The 26,700-nt window shown below is 43.4% G+C and overlaps 1 protein-coding gene across 2 annotated transcripts; it reads left to right on the forward strand.

Annotated features, from left to right (window-relative positions):
- Nucleotides 1-15,750: 15,750 nt before the first annotated feature.
- Nucleotides 15,751-23,214, forward strand: LOC144717183 (ubiquitin-conjugating enzyme E2 Q1-like). Of its 2 annotated transcripts, none has more exons than XM_078592530.1 (13): nt 15,751-16,116; nt 17,221-17,325; nt 17,517-17,621; nt 18,112-18,165; nt 19,487-19,627; nt 19,979-20,063; nt 20,172-20,232; nt 20,585-20,675; nt 20,807-20,865; nt 21,153-21,201; nt 21,469-21,564; nt 21,697-21,781; nt 21,889-23,214. In XM_078592530.1, exons 1-13 carry the CDS (start codon nt 15,958-15,960, stop codon nt 21,918-21,920), a joined length of 1,122 nt encoding a protein of 373 aa, XP_078448656.1. In that variant the 5' UTR covers nt 15,751-15,957; the 3' UTR covers nt 21,921-23,214. The 2 variants fall into 2 exon arrangements, with proteins under 2 accessions (XP_078448656.1, XP_078448657.1); XM_078592531.1 differs by having other exon boundaries at nt 21,715-21,781.
- Nucleotides 23,215-26,700: the final 3,486 nt, after the last annotated feature.

The following is a 26,700-nucleotide window of genomic DNA, read 5'->3' on the forward strand; positions in this document are numbered from 1 at the left end:
TGAACTTACACAACAATAGGTAATCTTTTAAACTGGTTTATTTATTGTAATGGGGAGGCAAACGACTAATGTTGCAGCAAACTGGATTTTTTTTCAGGAAACTTTAAAAAGAGGCGATTCACTTGGGAATACAGAGGAGCCGTGGAAGAGGCAATTGTGATTCTTTTCACAACTAACTCCAGTTTTTTTTACATGTTCTATTTATTTTATCTTTTTTTGTTTGGCCATTTCCCATTTGTATTTCATATGGGAGGCTATCGGCATCGTTTCATGAGGCGGAATGCTGTTTTGAGACGCTTCGCAAATCAGTGCATCACCATGTATTCGATAGAACAGCCCGTGGAAGTAGTTGTCACTGAACTACTTCTGAAAACCCTTCGAGTGACCTGTTATCCACAGTGACAACAACAACCGTCATTCATCACTAAGTGGCGGTGACGTGACCACGGCGCTCGTGCCAGGCTATGTGCACTTTCAGGGCACGTAAAGTGTCGAACGCCCGCTGGTAGGAGGTCACGGGAAAGACCCAGGTGCCATTGGTTTACTGACTGAGATGACTGGCGACACCTGTGCATCTGCCACACGAAGGGCACTTCCCCACATACCCTGCTGAAGGGACATGCCCATGTTGTTATAACAGTAAAACCTATCTTGACTTAAAGCTTTCGTGACTGCAGGAATACATGTTCTACGGGTCTTTCGGTAAAGCCACGTAGCTAAAAAATAATAAAAATGTGAGACGATTGCTTGTGTTTCGATCGAAACGTCGTGATATTTGTATTATTTTTCTATCTACGTGGCTTTACTGAAAGACCCATAAAATAGTAAAACCTATATTTTAATTCCTAAAGTTAGAATTAAGCACATTCAGTGTAAATACACGTTTTTTTCATGCATTTAATGCCCATGCTGAGACCATGAACTCACTACAAATAAGAACACAGTTTAATCCTGGATGTCTGACGTATTGATTTGAACCCAGGATCTAAAAAATGCTGACCCAGTGCTTTGACCTATAAGCCACCCGATTATCTCCTGCAGTCATTTTTTTTACCATTTCATAGCTAAATTCAACCAACATCCAAACAAACAAAACGGAACACGTCTCATTATTTCTCTACTCATAAAGCGGTTGCTCTAAATACACCGTTTAATGTTTGCTTTATTGCATATGTCGCCGTCGATGAGAAAAAGACAATGCCTAAACAACCTTCATTTCTTTGGAATTCCTTTTCGAGGGTGTCCTGCACACTACTGCTGCAAGGGACACGTCATTCCCAGTGTGGTCCCAGGGTCGAATGTCTCTTCAGATTTGCATTATAAAGGTTACTCCAACCCCATTTACAAAAACGACATACGCACAGTATCAAGCCCGCGTTACACGGTAATTACAGATACCGGGACGTTTGATATAATTCAGGTTAAGAGCTACTATTTTTTTTTACACGTCACAGAAATATCATATACCGCGTGAGAGCACACATTAAATCACGTGATAATTATTTGATAACCGTCATTAACATGAGAATTGCAGTTCGCCAGGCGTTGTAGGTGACGCGTATCGAAATGTGATTTATATATTTTTACGTACCACGCTGCAAACGTCCAAGATTTCCTGCGCACGCCGGCAGCAAGCCACCGAAGCGGGCCCTGTGCTGTGCGCGATTTTAAAGGTTGTGGGGGGAAAAAAAGATTAGCGGCGAAAACAACTGTTTACAATGTCACTTATAATGGAAGGGAGGGACACTTTATTATGCAGACCAGATGCCCCAGAGGGAATTATCTCATTACATAGGCAGTTCTGCCGATTCAGCTTTCGCCCCGGGCCACATAATCTAATTTTCTCCTTTTTTCACGCTTTCATTGCCGTAAATATTTATCATCCCTTTGCCGTGGATCAAGAGTGCAAACATCCCACTATCGGTTGGGTCCGTCCGAAACCAATGGCATGGATGCAACAAATATCCTCTGCCGGTAATTAGGTCATTAAGCATAAATTGCTAAATCTGTAGGGACGGTGATTTTAGTGCATTTTTTACATATATGTTTCAATCAATACAGCATGGCGATTAAAGTTACAGTGGCAGTAAGAAAGTGTGTGCGGGAGCCGCCAAAGATTTCAAGACGTGGACCCCTTCCACCTTCTGAAACCGCAGATCGTCTCTGTGCATAATATTGACGATGCAATCATTCATATCGATGCATTAAGCTCACGACACACGCATCGAATCGTGCCTGTTAAAAGTGCTTATTTGCCACGTAGAAACATTTAGCATTCGATTGTTATGCTCGTGTTACGCTTCGGCTCGTGTACAAACAACAGAATACAAATGAGAGAGAAAATAAGAAACAATCAAAATAAGATGGTAAAAAATAATTATTCATAGTTCCTGTCATTGCACAACAATACCACATGTATACTTAACGGAACAATAGTATACACAATTAAAATTAGCATACCAATATGAGCAGGGCACTTAAAATATCAATGAAGTCTGGTACCTAAGGAATTGATTCTTGAATCGAATCGCGACCTTTGAATCCTGACAATTCACGCATTCATGGGTGGCTGCGTGGGTTGGGGGAGGGGTAAATCATTACATGCCTTGTGAACAGTGATCTCCCATTCAAGCCCATTTGGCACCACACCACCCCCTGTCTCAGATGCCTTGTGTTTAAGCAATCATCAAATATACCTGCCCACTCTGCAGCCAAATGGCTATTCATTCTACACGCCCACACCGTGGGCCAGATAGCACCGGGTCGAGAGTTCAATTCTCACAAATCACCCGGAAATTTCTGTAGCAAAATACTACAGCAAGCTATCGAGAGTGAAAGTGGACTTTAAATACCCTGCGATATGATCGTTCGAAACAGTGGAACAATGTTGTCCCATGACGTTTCACAACCAAAAAGTATAACCTTTAATCACAACTACACCGTGAAAATGTTATAGTGCACTTAACCGCACTCAGACTTTTAAAGAATTCACTCGAAACCAAAAAAACATCATCTTCTATCAACTCACTTCTAATCAGCATGCACCGTGCAGCGGCAGCGGGGCAAAAGAAAGCACAGCTATTTTTTTTAGGTGAGCCCTCTCTCTCTCGAATACGTTCGGTGGATGTTTACTGCCATCTCCTGCACAGACACAATATATCACTGCTAGCGGCAGCTGCCGCAAGGCACATTTACACATTGGGCTAACGATCCCATCTTTAGTGCTTTCGTGAAAGTGTCGATGTACCAATTTCCTACAGTGTGGAAAAGTGGGGAGGGGGGAATGGAAGATAGAATTGTCAGTTATTTTGTCCAGATAAAGTAATATTGTGCCAATGCCTGCATATGTTATACTCTGCAATGACATTTCATATTTCTCAGACGCATACCACCTTCAAGGGTACGGTCACGCAGTGAGTCTTAGTCCATCCACTGAGAAGGTACGATCCTCTGATTCTTTTCAGATCATGTATTGGGACCGATAGATGTCCCAATCCAGAGGAGTCTTAGACTCTGCACTGACATGTCACTGAACATAGGGTACCAGGCAGTGGCAGATCCAAAGGAGGGGGAAATAGTCGGAATATTACCGACAAAAACTGCCATTCATTTATAGTGTCATCTAGCAGACACTTTGCAACTAGAATGAATAAAAAAAACCTGTATTATGTGCTTATGTTAATTAACTCGCAATGTCTATAATCAACATAGCGCATGTTAAATTCAGTTTAACAACATGTTTCATCAGGAATCGTTGGTCTTCTTCAAATATGAATGAAACAATGCATACGTATACGAATGCTTCAAGTGAACCTGAGTATGTTATACTTATATAGATATGCGAGGGAGCTTGTTCAATCACTATAAACGACCTTTATTACACTGGCCTTTTGGCCAATAGCGTGTTTATTACTAAGTATGACAATATTGTCAATGAACTTCATCCGCGAGGTTGTAGTCTATCCATCTGATGTTGTCGTTGTCAACTCTGAACAAATGTTATTCTACTCTTTGGGTCTTTCGGTAAAGTCACGTAGATAGCAGCAGCTATGTTAGTGAGACATTTAGCCTGCTAATGTAAAGACATTTAACAAGATAATATAACTCAGAGAGTTGGGTCAATCTGTTAATGTAACCCCGCGGTTACGGTGCTGAAGAAGCCATTGCATTGCTCGAGATTGGAGATTAGCATGTCATTGTGAGAGGGCTCCCGCAGCAGCGGCTGTGTTAATGAGACACATTCAGCCTATTAAACCACGAGAGCCACCGCCGCATCGAGGAGAAGGGAGCAGTGGCTGTGTTAGTGAGACATTTAGCCTGTTAATGTAGAGACATTTAACAATGTAATGTAACTCAGAGAGTCAGAAATAACTGTTAACATCGGCAGGTAGGATGGAAGCATAACATCCAGTTATGACTTTACCTGGTTAATAACGTCCTTTCAATGATTGCTCAGTTTGTACCCATCTTCTCGGTTGAAATTGTGTACGTGTTTATATATCTGGATGGCTGCGTGAACAAATCTTTGTTGATAGCCAGTGGGTTTGCATAGAACCTTCGTCTTGGAAAAATCTATTTCGTGTGTGCCCACAGCGTTAAAACAATGATCAGCCACGGCAGAGGTATTGGTCCTACCGTGTTTCAGATCCGCCTTGTGTTCACGAACACGGTCTGAGACATGTCGCTTAGTTTCAACAATGTAACTACTGCCGCAGGCACAGCTTAGTTTGTAGACACCGGGGTATTGCATGTCAGGGATCACATCCTTCACAGATGGGATCAGATCAAGAATTGTATGTACTGTGTTGAATCGGACCTGGATCTTGTTTTCTCATGATTTGGAAATATTTTGGTGACCCCTGCTATGTATGGCAAGGTGATGGCTTTGATTAGGTCCTCAGGTGGTTCTCTCCCAACGGTTGGGGTGACAGCTTTACGGATTGTGCAATCCGAATATCCATTCATCTTGAGGGCTTGGTGCACGTGCTCCAGTTCACTGGCTACGTGGTGATGGTCGGAAATGCAACGAGCCCTGTGGTGTAGAGTTTTGATGAGGGAATTCTTCTCGGCTGGATGGTGGTGGGAGTCAGGTTTTAGATAGAGGCATCCGTATTGGGTGGCTTTCCTGTAGAGTGTCCTAATGAGCCATCTGGTCTCTTTTCAATTAAAACATCCAAACATGGTAACTTGCCGTCCTTTTCCACCTCCATGGTGAATTTGATGGCTGGGTGTATGAAATTGATGTGGTTGAATAATTGGTTCAGAGCTGGCAGGCCATGTGGCCAGGTGACGAACGTGTCATCTACGTATCTCTTACACAAGGAAGGACGTAAGATGGATGTCTGTACGGTATCTGTCTCAAAATTTTCCATGAAAACATTGGCTACCGCTAGAGATAAGGGAGAACCCATTGGGGTACCTTCAACTTGTTTGTATAATGTACCATTCCAGGTGAAGTAAGTATTGGTGAGGCAGTGTCTCACCAGGGCCGGTACATCAGCATTCAGTGCTTGTTGGACCAAATCTTCAATGATTGCAATGGTGTCAGGCACAGGAACTTAGGTAAACAAAGAAACTACATCGAAGCTGACAAGCAAATCACCTGGAGATAGTGAGATGTCTTTAATTAGAGATACCAAGTGAGCAGAATTAAGTACAGCTGAGGTGGTCTTGCCAGTGAATGTCAGCAAGGTCTCAGACAGAAATCGGGCCAGTTTGTAGGTGGGTGAGTTAATGGTGGAGACGATAGGACGGAGTGGTGTACCTTCTTTATGGATTTTTGGTAAGCCATAAAGTCTGGGTGGTCTAGCAGCAGAGGGTCATTGATAAACATTTTACTGGTAAGGGTGAAATAGGCCCAGAGATGAATCTGACATTTCAGCAAACTCTTCCTTGTTCACAATTCTCTTAAGTGATTCCTTTCTAGCAATAACAGCGGGTGATGTTTTTTTTCTATTCACAGCAACCTGTGCACGATAACATTATTAGGCGCTCAAATTGGAGCGCGTGTACATTTTCCTCCGCATAAAGGTCAATTGCTGATATTGTTCCAAGTATTCCATATCTTCGTAGCAGGTCAGTGCACACGGTGTGGTTTGTGAGCGCTTATGTAATAAAGGTTAAACCGCACAGCACATTACATGGAAGAGGCGGAAGGGGAAGGAGAGAACTGGCTTTACTTTGAATGTAAACGTCACAAAAGCATAACCTTACCACGGAGCTTTTCACCGTTTGTGTACAATCGTTTTTAGGTCGAATCTGTTCATGTCCAACATTCGTTTACAACGATCGGTAAACATGGGAATGCTCGGTTCTGCACTGTGTGAACCTAGCCGTGATGATATCAATGTTGCATTTATTATTACTCTTCAACATCCCTTCCACATCCTACTTGTATTGTTTTCGAGTTGTCCTAAGTTCATTGTGTGCTGCAGACCCCTTCCTGGATTTGGTAGAGTGTCACCGTGTCCAACTGCACTGTAATGATGGCGAAAAACAATGCCTTTCTGTTCATCACACACAGCATATAGTATCATTAGAGCGGCTTCAATGACAATCCATACTCGTGAAGAAATTTTAACATCAAGTTTTGCATAAACACGCACACATGATCCGCCATATATTGTGTAAATACAGAACGGTTAGTAGCTCGAAAATAAATAAATTCCCTTGCAGTGTACCAAAGACAGCAGAAAAATAAAAAAAATAGTTTTTTGCCAAAGTGGAATTCTGCCAAAACAGAATGAGGTACACACCACATTCCGTTGTGGTGCAGCGGTCAGCACGCAACCTCCGTTTGATTCCCAGTCACGGCTAACATCAATGGGGGGGGGGGGAGGGGGAGCTATTCACAAACCCGCACTGACCAGTGTGGTGAAATATGGTCAAACCACACCCCCCCCCAAAAAACACCTCTTAGCAGAGCCTTCATCCAGCAATTGATTGACAAAGCGCTCTAAATATAACAATATAACAATGGGGCCCCCGTCAATAAAAATACAAGTATACCAAGCCGGGCACACACACACACACATCGGGCAGTTTTCCACCAGCAACAATACATCTACGTTAAATAGTGAGCGCGTGTGCGCGCGTGCATTTGGTGCATGCTAATACAACACGGATACATGGGTGCGTGAAGGTCACCTCTGGTGTCAGCCGCAACCGACGCCACCCATCACGCAGCTGTCATTTTCTAGGCGGGGGGAGCCCGCAACAACTGTGACTGCTGCTCCCATCCACCCACCACACAATACAGGGTGTCCTATGACCCCCCCCCCAATTACTTTAGAAATATTACGTATTAGACAATTAAATGGGGGGGGGGGGGCACTAGACGTCTGGACAACTCTGTACAATTAACTCGACCACATTATTTCCATGAGTGAGAAGACACTTTAAAATGTATATGTTGATGCACTGCATTAATATGATATAATGTGAATAAATATTTATTTATCCTGCAAAGCCATGCCGAGTTCTAGGATTATTTTTCAGTAGGGTCCTGCATTGGGTTTTACTTTTTAAAGTTATTTTCAGCCAATTTATGATGAGTGTGTTTATGCATGTGGGAGGAAACCGGAGTAACCGGCGAAAACCTATACGTGCGAGGGGGAAACACTCTATTCCTGTACAGATTGAGGTTAGTCAACTTGCTCTACTGCCTTCTCCTGGCGAGCCATGGTATGGCAACATCGGCGCTCACGGGAATGGAGTGATCCACCATCCCTCGCCTCTACAGGGCTGGATTACAGCCATTTCACTGCATTATATTGGTCATCAGCCATGATCCATACACTGCTGGATGAAGGCCTCGGCAAGTCGTTGCCATCTCACACGGTCGTGCGATTCAATAACACCCCAAGCTATTCTTTGGTTCTTTCGGTAAAGTCACGTATAAAGATAAAATAATAAATTAAATAATAGCATACGACGTTTCGATTGCAACACAAGCAATCATCATCAGGTATAAATGAAATGGCAACAAAAAATCTAACCAGAAAACTATAATAATTTATTATTTATTATCTTATCTTTATACGTTACTTTACCGAAATAACCAAAGAATAATTCCTGCAGTCACGAAAGCTCCGAAATTAGGATTGAACACCCCAAGCTCCCACACGAGGTGCTCTCTTTCTGCCGCCATCTTCACCCGGGGTAGTTATCCTCTGGGTAGAGCTCCCTCCTCGGTGTGACCTATTCTAGCTCTATTTATTATCGACCCGAAGGCTAAAGCAATCATACCCTTGCAGATATATGGGAAGCGCCAAAATGGGGTCCTTCCACACGCATAACAGAACTCTGCAGAGCAGGTTCGAGCCAGTTTGGCAACTACAATATACATTTACTCTACACTTTGCAGCATTCACAGTACTCCTCAAATGAGCCACAGGGTATTGCCCATCCCCAATGGTTACCTCTGAGCGAGTGGTTGAAATTCCACATTTCCAAGGCGAGGGCAAGTTCCATTTTCGACAAAAGTGGCTTCAACCTAAACTTAATCATGTCTGAACCTTAGAATTGATCCTAACCACATAGGAGCCGTCCCAATCGTGGGTCGGTGTTCATTTTTTAAAGAATGCGACACAGTATTCGAGACATCGATGTGATTAATGTAAATTGCTTTCTAAATCATCACTTCACACCGCAGTGCCCCATATCCTTAAACATTGACATCGGCACTTTATTCGTTAATAATGCCATCAAATCCCTCTATGAATCATCCTAGTGCATACTGGATTGGGAAAAAAAGAGTTTGGGGTTATTATGTAGGGGTTAGGGTTTAAGAATTGTGCACAAGTTATTATGTTCGTCTTCTTGGTTCTTTCGGTAAAGTCACGTAGAAGGGAAATAATAAAATAATATGAATAAAATAAAAGACAGCGTCTGAATGACGTTGTCTTTCCGACAGACCTGTTCTTCACCTGAGGACGGCTGCTTGCGTTGTGGCCGAAACGTCGCGAGAATTGTATTTTATTATGTTTTATTTTTATTATTTTATTATTTCCCTTCTACGTGACTTTACCGAAAGAACCAAGAAGATGAATCCCTGCAGTCACGAAAGCTTTAAATCGAAATATAATATTATCGCTAAAGTTATGAGCTAATGTTGTTATGACAGGTGGAACTTCAGTGCCTGAAATTTCACATTATGTCACTGTGTTCATCATAAAGCGTTGTTGTAGTCGTGGTGGTGGTGTAGGCATCGGATGCCCTGCAACTGTCACATTCTCACACTACAACACGTTAAAGAACCACAATCATGAAAGATTCACCCACGACCACGCCTCTAATAACACCGTGCACCATATTCTGTATGCATATTACCTGCTATGACATATGTAAACACATTATTTCGTAATGATGGATTGACATTGGTGCACGAGCACAATTATCGGCGACGTTTTGGGCCATGGCCCATTCCTCTTATTATTACATGTGCTAGTATTATATTTTTATTTCAAGGCAGTGTTGTTGACGAGCGTGTTGATATTTTTCGCTGCGAATTGTGGATCTGAAACATGGACACCGACGAAGGAAATGTGAAAAAAAACTCTGAAAATTCGCGCAAAGAAACGTGGATGCATTCTTGGCATTTCCATGAGACGGGAAGAGCAACACATGGATAGGAGAATAAATGTCTTCACCCAGCAGTGAACAGACCATGGCTTGTGATGATGATCGTACGTGCAGGCCTTGTGCTTTTAAGACAGGATCCTAACGCTTTCAGGAGCATGCGTATGTGTTCAATGGAAGAAACAAATCTTTATCTTGAAACAGTTCCATTGAGGCAGCCTAATGTAATGTTCAGTGAATTGTTGAAGTCTGAAATAATTATACGTACTGTGTACATCTCGCACGCAAAAATGTATAGCTCGTGAGCGGTGAAATAAGTCCTTATTAAACGAGAGTATATATAATTTAACACATTTTTTCAAATACACTATCGTTTAAAAATAAATTGTGTTGGTTCTGAAAACGTAGCAAAAACAAATCGCATCGTGAAGTTGGTTTTGTTTTCCTGAAATAATTCATGGCAACTGTTTTATTTTCCGTGTAAAAAAAAAAAGAAATACAGAACAAATCAAGACAAGAAAAAGTTTTGCTGCAAAGTTGAAATATGAATTCGCCAAATTACACAAATGCAATACCCGCCTTTCATATTAGACGGCTTTCAAACGTACTGTACAAAGTATTCGTCACGGTGATTTCGCATGCTTACAACAAACACATTTGAATTGTTTTTAAAGTTACGTCTAAATTATGTTTAATGTCGTCCTCCATTGCCACACCCAAATGAATTAAGGCGCATTTAAACGTATATATGTTCAGTAACAGCATGCGATTACCCCTATCACAATAATAACAACACTCACACTCCTGTTTTGCAGCTTTAAAGCTCCCGCTGTAAACAACAATTGCAATACACCCAGTAAGCGTGGAACTTTGGGTCAACGTGGGGACAACGTTCGTCCAACGGTTCCAACCACACTCCAACGTTGACCCAACGTTAGGATAAGGCACTGGGCAGTAACTTATTATCTGCAATTACCAGGAGCAGGTGGTGACGTCACCGACAAAATTGTTCTGCTGAGGGCCACGTGCGAAGCAGACAGGAGGGCGCTGCCGCGCATGCGCAATGGTGTGGTTCACAAGAGCCACATCAGAGGATTTTACCTCGGGGTCTAATTTAGCGGATTACGTCTCCTGTTTATGTTCATGACATTTAGAGGTAAAACAATGGATGTCATTTTAAGGGGCATTTTAGTTTGGCTTTTAAAAGTGGTTTTTTTTTACCAAGTTGGAAATTGACTCTTTATAATAACACAATTGCCGTGTAATATATCACCGATATCTGCCTTAATTGATGACGCCTTACTAAATGTATGCCTACCCACATTACTTAAATGACATCAACCAAATGATTACATCATACTCACCCTAATACCAATAAATAAAAAGGGCACGCAATACGTTACCTGAGACCAGTGAGTTTGATGCAATTTGATTTGGAGTTTTTTTTAGTCTGAAAATTTAGTCAAATTTTCTCATGTAATTTTTTTTTATTCCATTGGCCACTTTCCAGCATGTTTTTTTTATCCGGATCTGGAAACACGACTGTGAAGCTCGTGATAATAAGATATAACCACTAATCCCGCCACTAACAGTGCAACTACAAAACACGTTGCCTATTATTTTTTAAAAAGTGCCTTGATATAATAGTATTGTTGTTGGTTTGTATAGACAATTAACGGCGTTCTGAAATTGTCAATTGGCGCTTCAATTAATGTACGGCACACAATAACAACACGTGAATACAATTAAGGATTGTATCCATAAAATATCATTCTCAGTGATATTAGCCGTGGCCCAACGCTTGCATCCACCCGCATTGACCAGCGTGGTGAAGTATGGTCAAACAATCTCCAAGACCAATATGGCGTAGGGATGCATACATCCATAAGTGGATTTACAAAGGGCCCGTGTGTATTCCTTATACATTACAGTACACATTGTTTTTAAACCTAAAATAATCAACAGCAATATAATCCACGTGTGTGTGTGCATTTACATTGAGCAAGATTTACGAGATTCAGCATTTCAAAACAGCATTATATATATTTGTGAAGACACATCAGATGGGCTGGTAGTTAACGCTTAAACTATATTATGGACGTACGGAGGTGAAAGGGTGCAGTATATGTATTTTTACTATAATATTATTATAATTATACTATAATATTCTAACAGAAAAGTAAGTGGGCTTCGGGCATGAAACGTTGCTAGAAGGGATGATGGCCTATGGTCGCGAACAATGACAGAGTGGCAGCTAAGGGGAGATAACTCGCCCGAGAGGGACGCCCAACTCGAGAAATGATTTAATCAGCTCGTGTGCAGGCGCTAAGTTAATCATTACATCGCAGGAGACAGCTTGGGGAAGCTTTCATCCAGCAGTGGATTGATTGTGGCTGATCACGATTCATTAACCCATTGTAAGTACTGTAGCGCTATCATTTAAAACTACCCATCTATCACAAAACTTGATTTGAAGCTTTCGTGACTGCAGGAATACTCTTTGGTTCTTTCGGTAAAGTCACGTTGAAAGAAAATAAATTTAAGAATATAATACGACGTTTCGATTGCAATACAAGCAGTCGTCATCAGCTAAAACTAAATTTGTGAGACAAAACACAGACACGGAGACACACAGAGAGAGACACAACATATATCTCTCTCTCTTGTTCGTCCATCATAGTTGATGATGACCATGGCACGTTTGTCATTTTGTTGGGTTTTGACGAGTGCGCAGATGGCCCAACAGGCCACTCCGAGCCCGGAATTCCCTGTGGCACACTGGACAGGTCAGGGAGGATGTAGAGCTCTGAGGTGCAGCCACAAGTCCTCGCTTGGTAAATTTGCGCTGCTGCCTCTTCAAGATAGCGCAGGAGCGTCTCCTACTCTCACAGAGGACTGCACCTTCCTGTACTTTTGTTCTCCAGGCAGGTCGGTCCTGTGCTAGGGGTTCCCAGCTTTTCAGGTCAAATGCAAAGCTCTTCAAGGAAGCTTTAAGGGTGTCCTTGTAGCGCTTTTTGGGGCCACCTTGCGCTTGATTGCCATTCTTCAGCTCACCAAAGGTTACTTGTTTTGGACACACAACATAGACACACAAAGACCCAATGCCTCTGTGTCGAGGCCTTAAATAGAGAGATAGGGGGGGGGCAGAGAAAGAGGTGGTTCTGCTGGAGCAGATGGATTAGCATGTCAATGAGAGAGCTGCGTGATTCGCTCTTTCTCTCCCCCGGCCGCTTCGGGGTGGATTTCCACACAACTCTCTCATTGACATGCTAATTTCTCTGCTCCAGCAGACCCACCTCTCTCTCTGCCCCCCTCCCCCTCTCTATTTAAGGCCTCGACAGAGGCATTGGGTCTCTGTGTGTCTATGTTGTGTGTCTCTCTGTGTGTCTCCGTGTCCGTGTTTTGTCTCTCTCTCAAATTTAGTTCTACCTGATGACGATTGCTTGTGTTGCAATCGAAACGTCGTATTATATTATTTTAAAAAAATTGTTTCTACGTGACTTTACCTAAAAAAACTAAGAGCATCAATCATAACTCTATCCAGACCTTACCCCCGATATCCTCCGCTCTCTCGGCTCACCTTCCTTCTCTGCCCCCCCCCCCATCACTCTGTTTAAACTAAACCATTTTTTATTTTACCAGGTAAGGCCCACTGAGCGATACAACATTAGCTCTTTTCAGAAGCGACCTGGTCACAAATGATAGCTGAACGAAGTGGCCTATCGCGTGAAAATGTATAGCAGTCAAATACAGCACTTTAAACTTTAAACGCATGTCTCTAAATGTGGAGGGAAACCCCAGAAAAAGATCCACCTAACCACGGTGAGAGAGAGAGAGAGAAACGCAGACTCCAAATATACAGCAGCAGGCATCAGGGTCGGGATCGGGATCGAACCCACGACCTCCTGTATACCAGGCGAGGGAGTTAACATCTCGGTGGTGAGATGTTAACAACTCTGCCCTGCCTCTCCCATACCTCTTCCCCGTCACTCTCCCTTACCCTCTTGTCCTACCTCTCTCGCGCACGTGAGGGAGGTGGTGGGATTGTGAGGTAGGGATGTGAGGTGGGGGTGTGAGAGAGGGGATTGCTACAGAGGTGTTGGGATGGGGATCAGCGGTGGGAGGGGATGTTGAGGTGCATGTGAGAGTGGAGGTGAGAGCCTCACTCCGTCTCCCTCTCCCCTCCGTCTGATGAAGATGGAGGGGTGAGGGAAGGGGGAGATTGTGAGCGAGAGGGAGGAGTGGGAGTGAAGAGGGTGGATTGAGAGTGAATAGGGAGTCCATCTCTCTCCCTCACACTCTCTCCCTGAGTGAGGAGGAGTGAGTCCCTCTTTCTCTCTCTCCCTCTCTTACACTTTCCCCTCACTCACACAGGGGAGGGGAGAGGTCAAGAGTGGCAAGTGGGTTCCTCCTTCTCAGAGAGAACGAGGCGTGAGTGAGTGAGTGTGAGAGAGAGTTCTTCTCTCACTCTCCCTCACAAGCAGAGAGATACGCGTGGTGAGTGAGAGTGAGTGTGAGAGAGAGAGGCATGCGTGGTGAGTGAGTGTGAGAGAGTGAATTGTGAGAGAGTGAGTGTTGAGAGTGAGTGTTGAGAGTGAGTGTGAGAATGGTGAGTGTGAGAGTCGTGAGTGTGAGTGAGTGTGAGAGTGGTGAGGATGAGTGTGTGTGATAGTGGTGAGGGTGAGTGAGTGTGAGAGTGGTGGGTGTGAGAGTGGTGAGTGTGAGTGAGTGTGAGAGTGGTGAGTGTGAGAGTGGTGAGTGAGTGCGGTGAGTGTGACAGAAAGTGTGAGAGTGATGAGTGTGAGAGAGTTAGTGTGAGGGTGGTGAGGGTGAGTGCGTGTGAGAGTGGTGAGGGAGTCTGAGCGTGGTGAGTGTGAGTGAGTGTGAGAGTAATGAGACAGTGAGTGTGAGAGAGGGGTCAGTGTGAGAGGTTTTAGTGTGAGAGTGATGAGTGTGAGAGTGTGTGAGAGAGTGTTAAGTGAGTGAGTGTGAGTGAGTGTGATAGGATGTGAGTGAATGAGTGAGAGAAGAGAGAGAGTGTGATAGTGAGTGAGTGTGAGTGTGTTGAGTGTGAGAAAGTGAGTAGTGAGTGAGTGTGAGAAAGTGAGTGAGTGTAAGAGAGAGTTAATGAGAATGAGTGTGAGTGAGTGAGTGAGTGTGAGAGTGAGTGAGTGTGTGAGTGAGTGTGTGAGTGTGACAGTGAGTGAGTGTGAGAGTGAGTGTGAGAGTGAGTGAATGAGAGTGAGTGTGTGTGAGTGGAGAGTGAGTGTGAGAGTGAGTGAGTGTGAGAGAGTGTGAGAGTGAGTGAATGAGAGTGAGTGTGTGTGAGTGGAGAGTGAGTGTGAGAGTGAGTGAGTGTGAGAGAGTGTGAGAGTGAGTGAATGAGAGTGAGTGTGTGTGAGTGGAGAGTGAGTGAGTGTGAGAGTGAGTGAGTGTGAGTGAGTGTGTGAGTGAGTGTGTGAGAGAGTGAGTGAGTGTGTGTTTGAGTGAGTGAATGAGAGTGAGTGTGTGTGAGTGGAGAGTGAGTGTGAGAGTGAGTGAGTGTGAGAGTGTGTGTGAGTGAGTGAGTGTGTGAGAGAGTGAGTGTGTGTTTGAGTGAGTGAGAGTGAGTGTGTGAGTGAGTGTGTGAGTGAGTGTTGAGAGTGAGTGAGAGAGTGAGTGAGTGTGTGTGTGAGAGAGTGAGTGAGTGTGTGTGTGAGTGAGTGTTGAGAGTGAGTGTGAGAGTGAGTGTGTGTGTGAGTGAATGAGAGTGAGTGTGTGAGTGAGTGTTCAGTGAGCGAGTGTGAGTGAGTGTGAGAGTGAGTGAGTGAATTAGAGTGAGTGTGTGAGTGAGTGTGAGTGAGAGAGTGAGTGTGTGAGTGTGAGAGAGTGTGCTGAGTGAGTGAGTGTGTGAGTGAGTGAGAGAGTGAGTGTGTGTGAGAGTGAGTGTGTGTGTGTGAGTGTGAGAGTGAGTGTGTGAGTGTGAGTGAGTGTTAGTGAGTGTGAGAGTGAGTGAGTGTGAGAGTGAGTGAGTGTTAGTGAGTGTGAGAGTGAGTGAGTGTGAATGAAAGTGTGTGAATGTGAATGAGAGTGAGCGAGTGTTAGTGAGTGTTGAGAGTGAGTGAGTCCCACGCTCTCCCTCCCCCCACCCCCCCCCTTCACGCTCCCCGTCAAGTACCCGCGCGGTGCATGCCGGGCCTGCTCTCTCCCGCGCCGCCATATTGGACAAAAGGAAAGTTTCCCCATGAAGGAGGAGGCCTAGCGAGGAGGGCTCCGCGAAGCCGCGTTCAGCCTCGTCTCTCCCCCCACCCTCACCACCACAAACCCCATCGTCTATCTCTCTCTCTTTCTCTCTTCGTCGTCATTTTATCCTTATCTGTTGTCAGAAATGCTCAGAAGATGTCTCTGGCATCGCTGAAACAGGAGCTCAAGCTGCTCGAGTCCATCTTCGACAAGAGCCACGAGCGCTTTCGGATCGTGAGCGGCGGCGTCGACGAACTCGCGTGCCACTTCCTCAGCGGCGCGTCCGCACCGCTCGTCGTCCACTGCACCATTACGGTGAGGGAGAGCGCCGGTGCCAGGGGTGGACGAGGGGCGGACGACGTCTCCGCCGCCCCGCCTCGCTTCTGCCCTCGCCCCCCCTCCTTCGCTCCCGCCGCCTTAGGAGCGCACGAGCCCGGCCGCGCTCGCTAGTCGAGGCCGCTAGCGCGGCGCGACGGTGTAGGCCGCTGTGTGAATGCACAGTGGAGAGGAGAGGGAGCTTTGAAATGGGGATTATTAGGACGGCGTTGATTGTTTGGTTCGTATTTATGTTATTTTTTTGTATTCCAATTGTGATTTCTGCGGTGAATGTGTTTTTATAGGTGTGCGCGTGTAGGGGTTCTGATACGTGGAGGCAGTGGTCGGTTACACCATATTGTTTTGGGGAGTGGGTGACTGTTTTTGCTGGCTTATTTGACAGCTGTGAATGTCAAACTCGACTTCCCCGTGACACTTGACGTGTTTTACGCAACCGAGCACGGAGACTGGCTCGTAGCGCGGCTATCGCCTCCAATATTTTTTTTTTACAAGTGCGTCACGCCAAACCAGCAGCAGGAACAGACTGCTCTCTCTTCGGTGATGTCACCGTGCCCAGCCGCAGTCGTTTTCCATTTTATAATATTATTACTGTAACTGTAGCTTTAGTGGCCGAGCGCCTGGGTGTTGTGCGTGGCCTGCTGGTGTGAAACACCACCCCGTCGTGTCCAGTTTGACCAGCGGCCCCTTGGTTTGAACACGAGTTGGGGCGGGGGGGGTGTATGGCGGTAGGGGACACCCTGGAACTCACCCCTCGCAGCGTAAACAAACTTGCTGAGCTTGCCGGGACTTGCAATCGCCATCCAAATGACGAACTTGCATTTAAGCCATCAGCATAAACCGAGCTTAGAATGGCATTGCAACAGCAGCGTCATCGCAACGCATACTGTGTGCGCCCACGCACACAAGTTCAAGTGGAAATTTTGCATATAGAGTGGGCTATACAGTAACAGCGTGTCAGGGTGTGTACTGATGTAGAATCGTAAGACCTTTGAACGTATTATTTGGTTGTAAGCGTCGTTATAAAATGCGGCTTGCATAACACGCGTCCTTGTCCTCACCCATCCCAAACTTGTGTGTCAACAGGAAGGTTACCCGAGTTCGGCACCGATATGGTTTGCAGAATCAGATGACCCTCACTTGGCTGCTGTACTTGAGAAAATCGGCAGCATAAACTCAAGCAGAACTTTGGTACGTTTGTGGGGAATTTTTATTTGGTTGTATGCAGTACAGATTTTTTTTAATGAAGTACAAAACATAAAATATTCAGGGTCGATAAGAATAACTGTTGTGTATGCTGCAGTTTTGTTTGGAAGTTCGAACGCGGACGTCAATTCTGTAAGAGACTAATGTGTGTTCGCTACGTACACATGATTTGGCAGCTTTTGCAGCAGCTCAAGCGGTTGCTGACAGACTTGTGCAAGCTGTGTGGCTTGCCGCAGCATCCCGACATTGAAATGCTGGATCAGCCTCTCCCCAGTGAGCAGGTGAGCTTTCATTGGTGTATTTACTTTAGCGCTCGTCTTACACATGAATGAGACAACTTGGCAATGCAAAAAATGTCACGTTGTTATAAAGATGCATTTCACTATTTACACCTCACTTCTACCAATGTAGATGCCTGCAGATGTCAAGAATTGTGTGTGCCATGTCAGTTTGTGTAATTTTGTAGGCTTAAGGCCCATACTCTTGGTCACGGCTAAAATCAGGCTTTGCTCCAGCTGAAGTGAGCCAACGCAAAATCGTACTTAGTTGGCACTGGGTGTAGGCCCAGCCACATTCAGGATAATATACATGAGCTGAGCCGAGCCACGACGGACTCGATTATGTGTCTTCGCAAGGAACTGAGCAGCTCAAACCGAGCTGTTCGTGGCCAAAACCAGAGCCAAGCCGGGACTAAAGATATGGATATTAGCATCCAACTGAAGTTGGTGCATGAAATTAAATAAACAATCTATATTTTTTTCTGCGATTTAGAGTACCACGGATGAAAACATGACCTCGGACGAAGAGGATGAAGATATGGCAGAGGTATGACTAGTGTAATTCTTTTCCAGATAATGCCATGGAATCCACTAGTGCTAATTTTCTTGTAGAGTATATGCGAATTGTATTTATATTATCGTTCTAGGACCTTACTCTTAACTGCACTCCACTATCTAAAGTGCTCTATGCTCGATTCCTGCAAAGACTTAGAAATCCCACTCTGCCATCAAGATGCAGACGTTGACCATATCTGTGAAGACAGGAACCAACTTCTAATGAAGGAAAACCATTACAAGATGATAGTTGACCTCATTGTAAAGGGAGGCAAAAAGAGCAGATAAGAGTGATCAGTACATTTAGCATGGCAGTTAGAAATGAAATTAGAAATTGTTTTAATTTGAAGCTTTCGTTACTGCAGGAATCCATACTCTTTGGTTCTTTCTTTCCCACCTGATGATGGACGCTTGTGTTGCGCCCGAAACGTCGTGATTTACTTTATTTTATACCTACGTGACTTTACCGAAAGAACCAAAGAGTAAGCAATTGTTTGTTCATATTCGCAGCCAGAAGGGAGGGAGGGACACGAAGATAACCCTTTTCATTAAAGTCTCGAAAATGGACCAGAAGTGGTCGTGGGAAGGACACATTAATAGAAGGGGGGCAATGGCTAACGGATGAGGCTTATTTTGTAAGTGCTCCACATTGGCATGTAGATTATTCTATTTTAAACAACATTTTGCAGCTTCAACATGTATATGCCAATATATGTAACCTGCTGACCCACCCATACTGGACATGTGTGAAAGATCTGCATAGCTCATCGGATTCCTCCAGTCTAAATTAATATTCTGATACGTAAAAATTAGCAATAGTATCAAACAGTGATGCAAAATATGAAAGAATGTTCACGCCTTATAATGCTGAACAAGATTCAGTCTGGCATGACTAACATGAGGTGAAGTGTTTAGAAAACACTAAGATAAATTGGCTAATGTTCTTTATCATTTATTCATTTTTTATTAACTGTCATTGGAACTGCATGTTCTAGGTGGACAGTGCAAGATGTGTATATTGTAATGTGAATCTCGTTTATATTTCAGTTATATCAATTTCCAAAACACGTGTGCCAATTGCTCAATTACAACTTGTTAATTTTCCTTAGAGCATAGTTTATATTTTAGTGGCTGTGCCTTTTTAAGGAAATGTTTTAAATAAAAACTTAAAATTACCATTAAAGACAGTTCAGCCAATGTTTAGAATTGCTTCCCATTAAGTTATTGGCAATTGATTTTATAAAAGGTCCAAGGGGTAGAGTATAAAATGTTATCATATTCATGTCTGCATTCTGTTACATGTGACTGGACAGGACAATGATGACATGGACCACTATGAGATGAAAGAGGATGAGCCGCCAGAAGAGAAAAAGACTGACGAGGATGGGATTGAAAAAGAGAATTTGGAAGTCTTAGAGAAGATCCGGCAGAACCAGCGCAGAGACTACCTAAATGTATGTTTTACGCTTTTACTATTGCAGTACTATTGCAGCTTTAACACTGGGATGCAACCCTGGGTCAAAGAAACATGAAATGTCTTTGGTATTGTGTATGATAGACTGTTGGCTCGCCTTATCCAATATGCTTAACATCGTATTACATGAAGGGATCAGTCGGTCATTTTTTGTGAGCAAACATATCAATGCTTTAACAGGTCTTCCTGACCCAGCCAGCATGGAGTATTTGAGGGCTGCATCCTAGGGTTAAATGTTTAAGTGTACTATTGACATGTTTTAAATGTGTTTGTTGGTTGAACACTACGTTTTGTGCATACCTAATGGCCTCGCTTTTATAAATGTTTTCAGGGAACAGTATCTGGCTCTGTCCAGGCTACTGACAGGCTGATGAAAGAACTCAGGGATATTTATAGGTCTGCAAGCTTCAAAGCAGGTAATTTGGTATTTCTCAGTATTTTATAACACATCCACCTTGTATTTTTTTTATAAATAATAATATTTTGTATACTGTGGTTCACACAATTGTGTGCACTTTTCACAGGAAACTATGCAGTTGACCTTGTAAATGACAGTCTCTATGAATGGAATGTGAAAATTCTGAAGTAAGTATTTTTCTTATTTGTGCCTTCACGTTGAAATTATTTGGTTAAATATTGTAAAAAGCATTTAAAATGCTTTAGAGTATTGGCCTCTCTCTTTGGCAGCTTGTCAATAAATGTAGGTATGGAACAGATGGTTGATTGAAGATTTGCCAAACATACACAATACAAAAATGAATGTAGCAAATTACAGCTATCATTGAGCCATGGTTAGTTGGCAGTTCAGAAATGCATTCGATTGAATTATGCCGAATACACCTTCAAGTTCGTGATCGATAAGATGTGAACAGGTGATTGCTACTAAGAGATTCTGGTTTAATTACTCTGCCATTTTGCTCTTCCCACTCCTGTGTAGAGTTGACCCAGACAGTGCTTTGCACAGTGACCTTCAGGTGATGAAGGAGAAAGAGGGCAAATGTCACATTTCTATGAATTTTTCATTTAAAGTAAGTTTTGAGTGTATCTGTGCTGCATCACATAATTGGGATCAAGCTGTATTATTCATTGGGGGTTAACATGATCATTATATACAAATATCTTTTGAGTGTGATCAATAACTGAATGTCATGTTTTTCAGGATAATTTTCCATTTGACCCACCGTTTGTGAGAGTGGTGTCGCCAATCTTGACTGGCGGGTAAGATTTTCAACTCTTATAAAATCCTTCACAATTTAGCTGACCATAATCTCACTGCATTTTTATAGACATCCACTACCAAGGCTGAACACAACGTTTTCAGCATGACAATCGCCTACAACAAATATTCTTGTACAAATCACATTTTGTATTTCTCCATTTGACGTTTTCAATTTTAATGTATTGCCAATAGGGTGTAAGTTGGCTAACATATTGTACATGCAATCTGTTTCGTTAAAATGCATTGCACATTTAATTTCCTTTGATCGAATATTTGCCATCTCCAGATATGTTCTTGGGGGAGGTGCAATATGTATGGAACTTTTGACAAAACAGGTACTACTTTAGTTGATTTACTCAAGCAACACCATACATCACATTTAGATGACTTCAATCATAGTCACGATTTAAAGTATTCTACTGTTTAATAAAAAATAGTATTTTACCCGATAACCTCTTGCATGCACCGTTAACGTAACTGTGTAATGTACTATTATACCCTTTGTTGAATCAGTGGTGCATCTTGGACAATGTGCTACTGTGCTATGTGCTATACTTTAAATTGTGCAGTTTATTTATAATTGTTGTGTCCTGGTGTGAAAGGGTTGGAGCAGTGCATATTCCATCGAGTCGGTCATAATGCAGATCAGTGCAACCCTTGTGAAGGGCAAGGCACGCATTCAGTTTGGAGCAAATACGGTAAGCCACACTAGTTTACACGCTTTTTACAGTGCAAACATTCAAACTTTCTATGTGTATGTTGATTTGCGTGCACATGACTTTGCAACCAGTAATATGTGTTTTAATCCATTTTCTTTGGGTAAAAACCAGAATGGATTTCTTTCACAGAACCAATACAGCTTGGCTAGAGCGCAGCAGTCATTCAAATCCCTCGTCCAGATTCACGAAAAAAATGGTAGGATTAAACTTTTATTTTTACACAATCCCATCGCAATAAATAACGCACCCCTTCGTCTCTCCACTGTCGGCTCTTGACAATGCCATGCAATGTTTTCCTTGCAGGATGGTTCACACCGCCTAAAGAGGACGGCTAATTTGAGGAGCCCCCCACCCGCCTTGTTATTGAATGGACCATGTACAGTTCCCTTAGGGTTTCCCCGAATCTGCTGAGGACACTTTCACTCCAAGTATTGCTTCATGTAAAATGTAGGCATGAGTTAAGTAGCTTCGTCACAGAAAACTGAAGTGAAAACCTTTTCCTCTTCTGGATGCTCACTCGAAGATTCTTCTCTGCTTCTGCGGTGAATAGTATACAAGATGCGTGAAGAAGCTGCAATGTTTAAGCCTCGTCTTCAATAAGAAGCCTTGATTGTGATGAGGAAAAATGTTCCGTTATAAAAAAAAAACTTCTATTACACCTGACCTTGTTATTTTCAATGACATAGTTTGATTATGATGAAAGAATGTGCTGCTTGGTTCTCTTTGGCTTGTAGAATACACATCTCAAACTTTTTAGGTGTAATTTGTTAGTTCTGCGTAACAATGGTAAGTGCAGGATAAAGCTGTTGACCACAGTAATCGGAAATGGGCTGCTCATGCACTTACTAAGTCCTTGCAGAAAATTGTCTTCTCCCCATTTAAAATCATTTGCCATTGGAAAGTGCATTGTGAGTGTTTACATTTGGCTGTGAACTCCCTCGTTTGCGTATTGCTGCACAATAGAAATAAAGGTCAAGTAAACACACAATTTCATTTTAACTTAATGCGATTATATCCGAATGCACCACTGTCCAAGCAAAATAAAGTACACTTCCAATGTCACCCATTAGGGCTTGTGTAACCTGCTGGAGACGGTGTAATTGTACAAATTAAATAAAATAGCCAACTTTTATCAGCTTCTGTTTTCATTATAAGCATTATGTAAAGCAAATGGAAGTTTAACTTTTCAGGGTTCATTGTATGACTTTGCATTCTTTATACTGATGTTGAAGCTGTTTAAACTGCAGGATTCTGGTAAAAGTACTGCAAAATATAATTGTGCTAAAATGTGAATTCTGTTACAGTCTATTTACCCGACAGTAAAATGGGTTCAACTTTGAACGTTGTGTTGTATGATATCCTTGGACCCAGGCATGTAAAGTCGAGGATAGTTGCGTTAGCGGCAACGGAAACTACCCTTTACGTACATGAGAAGATGGTGTAATTGAATGAGGGATGGGCATTGTAGGTTTGGGTGCATGAAAAATGGACTCAAAACATGTCTTTAAGCCTATTCTTTATTGGCATATTCCCTCTGTTTTAGTTGTAAAATTACAGACACGTTGAAGCTGCACGTGGTTAATGTAACATCACTTGTGAGTTTTGACATGATAAAAAAAACAATATCCATTTTTTTGCCGTGGTTGTCTATACCTATAGACTTGTAAAAAAAAAATCGCACACAAATTTACACAGTTACCGAACATCTTTAAAATGTTATCGACCAGTCATACTACTGTTAATATATAACAACTGCATACATAAAAATGATAAAACCAGTACTGTAAAGATTTGAGCCTTTTAATAAATATGCAAATGTACCCAGATTACAGCAATAACATGTCAAGTGCTAGATTTAAATGTTAACCTTGTTGGGTTACATGTTGCATGGCAGAGAAAATAAGGGTTACAGACGCTGGTGTAGTGTTTATTAATGAATGGGTTAATGGATTTCATGGGCAGTGTCTACATCTTCAGTCATCTTTACCTCCCTCTTTTCCGCTTGGGTACGCAGCCACCGTTCCTTCTCGTACATAGTTTTCCATTCTTTGGCTGTATGCACAAACAGTAAGCTAAAAACAAAATGCAACCGTAGCCCCCTTGTAAAAAAAAAATTATTGGCAGCACAAAATATAGCATGGAATGTTTACTGGCACATCGATTGCTGTGGTCCAACACCTTGGTTTGCTTTGTGGACGGGGTAAACTGGTCTCAAGATAGTGTGAGCAAGAGGTGTGTTTACTGTATGTGAAATGGTGCAAAGTAAAAATGATACTTGCCTTCCTGCAGCTGGGTTATTGCTATTCCTAGCATAGTATGTGCAGCCTTCAGCAAATTGATGGGATCTGAAAGCAATGGGCATTATATTTAAACGTGCATTTCCAATGTACTCTTTAAAGTATAATGTGGACACTTGGTAATATGCATGCAATGTAATCTTAAGCGTTTAAAAAAAAAAGCAGCCTCATAACACCGATTAAATTGGCGTTCAAATGATCTTACCGTCCGTGACATCTGTACCGCCCTCCGTGCGGCACCTCCCTGAAGTCCTGGACAACACTGTTGCATTGGTGGTGTTGAATTCTCCCAGACCCACTTTACAGGAAGTGGCCGTATGGGCTGTGGTGGCACTTTGCTCTTCGTGTTCATTTACATGTTTGTCTGGAGTGGGTATTTCTACGTTTTTTTCTCCAGTGTAGTGAGAGATGCCTGCCATGACGTGTTTAGACTCGCCGGTTTCACGGTTTACCTGGCCGAGTTCTCCACGATAAGTGTCCGCATTGACAGAGCACTCTGCTGACCCTTTCCTGTGAAGTTGAATGCCACCTTTGACCACAGTGTTGGCACTCTTAACCAAACAGGGCCTGGAGCTGGCTGCAAGCTTGGAGCTGAAGCTAGAATTACACTTGGCGTGCGGTTGCTTACCAAGGTGTGAAAATTGAGTGTCCACAAATATAGCATTCCCGTGATTTTCTGTAGGGTAAAATTCGGCTAGGTTGCCAATGCTCGCACATCTTTTTGGCAACATTGCACTTTTGCTGGGACACATCCAGCCCTTACTGTAACTGTCGGGTAATTGCAAATCTGAAATTACTGCAGTCCTCTGGTCCCTCACGTCCTCCTTCCAACTTGGAACAAATTCTTCACGAGAATTGCTTTTTTCTGTGCAATTGGCCTCTTCGTTAAATATGCTATTAGCTGTAAATGAACTTGAAGGTGAATCGGTGACCGGTTCAGGTTGTATTTCTTTCAAGAGATGGTGTTTAACCACCTCTAATCCAAAGTCGCACAATAACTTATTTCTGATTGATCGATTGCGAGCAACATGGGTACCCAACGGACCCTGGCCTCTCTCCAGCGCCGTGTCATGTGCGCTTCCCTGGCTGCTGACAGGTGGCGAGCAGGGCCGCGAGATCTTGCAAGGCGAGCCCTCCACGGCATCCCCCGACAAATCCATCGACATGCATTTCATGGGAAGAAAACCTTCTGCGGGAAGTCCTCCGATGGGGGAGCACGAGGTCGGACGTTTCCTCTGAAGCTGGAAACGGAGCCACATTTGCCGCTGCTCTGTGGTGGGGTGATCGGTGGCGAGTTTCAGAACCCCTGCTTTGGTCGTAAGGGACCTGCCTTGTTTGTCATGCCCATGAGTGGCAAACGCCGCCGGAGAGAATAATGTGCCACAGTCGTCGCAGCTGATGCACGTCGAGTCTGAACCTGAAATGTAGAACCTGTGTGATGAAAAAAAATCCGTAAAAATTTAAAAGCAAAGCAAGCTAATTAGACATGTTTTGGCTTCATAGTAAATTACTGCACCCAGTTCTATGTATGTATAATGTAATGTACAGCCTGTAAATCCACCGATACGTGAATCCTGCCCCCACACCTTGTCGGTGGTGGAGGTTGCTCGACTCTCCTGAACTACTCACGAGCCTTTTGCCCGTCCAAGGACGGGTGTGTTGCAGTAAATCTGAAACTTGCAAGCGAAATGCAGACCGCGACGTGATATTCATTGCATTAATGTGCAATTAGTAAGGGCGCGGTGACACAGACCTATTTCATTTTAAAGTTACAATCCCTTGTTCATCATGACGTCCTTTTTACTTTGATGTCTCAACAGCGTTACGGAGATCACGTGACGTGAGGGTTCTTCCTTTGTAGTGAGGGCTGTGAGTTGACGCCGAGGAGGGGGGAGGAGGCGCCCCGTCCCCCCATGTGGAGTGACGTCACCCGATCATTATTTTGAAGGGGGGTGGGGTGTTCATTTGGAGGACGTCACCTGCTCATGAATATTAATTAGGGGGCTGTTTGATGTGGAGGGACGTCACGAGCGTTAAGGACAGACATTCCTGGGTGATGATCGTAGGTATTCTGGTCAGGATGGGTGAGTGAAGGGCGTGCCAGTTACAACACATCACACCCCACTAATATTAGCCGTGTCCGGGAATCGAACTCCAGCCCCTTTGTGTGTCCTGTATAGCCCTGCCTATTATATTTATTTGGTTTAAATGTATGGGAAAACCCCACAGCGCGTTTCATGTTCTCGCTATGCAAGTGCATCGTGGCCATTATTTAGGCATTAGCCTTGCAGGGATGTCCTTTTCAAATGTTCAAGTTCATTTATTAGGTATAGCCCTGTGAGCCATTCGGCTCTTGAATCGGGTGCAACCGCAACAAAAAAAAAATGAACAAAAAAACATCTTAAAGTGAATATGTGACTAAGTGCAAACAGAAAATCCAAGAAAAGACAGCTAAATATTGCAGAAAAAACACCGTACACCAACGCTGTGTGCAAAAATCCCAGTGGGATGCAAGTCAAACAACAACAACATAAGAAGTTTCATCTCCGTTGTGGATAATTCAAATCGCCTTACTGTGGTGTTCGCATTTCGCGCGATCTTCTACCACTGATATCGAACTCACTTCGCAACAAAGGTGCCGTGTTGTACCCCGTCGTCTCCACAGCGCTGCAACGGCAGTGTAAGGTTCAGGGAAGGTGAGCAGTACTTGAATGTCGAACTGGTTACAGCAGTTGCAGCTGCTGGTGCCGGTGCTGCAAACAAAACAGGATTAATCAGTCACGTGTACGGAAAACACTGCCCACTGCTTCGAAGTAAC

This window comes from Lampetra planeri, chromosome 3 (assembly GCF_965212315.1).
Source record: "Lampetra planeri chromosome 3, kcLamPlan1.2.h2, whole genome shotgun sequence".
Classification (NCBI taxonomy): Eukaryota; Metazoa; Chordata; class Hyperoartia; order Petromyzontiformes; family Petromyzontidae; genus Lampetra; species Lampetra planeri.

Bases quoted from the DNA above. Each gene is read 5' to 3' on its own strand.
- LOC144717183 (XM_078592530.1), top strand. From the start codon at position 15,958: ATGTCTCTGGCATCGCTGAAACAGGAGCTCAAGCTGCTCGAGTCCATC. The intron at 16,117-17,220 runs GTGAGGGAGAGC...GTGTGTCAACAG, and splicing joins TCGTCCACTGCACCATTACG to GAAGGTTACCCGAGTTCGGC. The intron at 19,628-19,978 runs GTATGTTTTACG...AAATGTTTTCAG, and splicing joins AGCGCAGAGACTACCTAAAT to GGAACAGTATCTGGCTCTGT.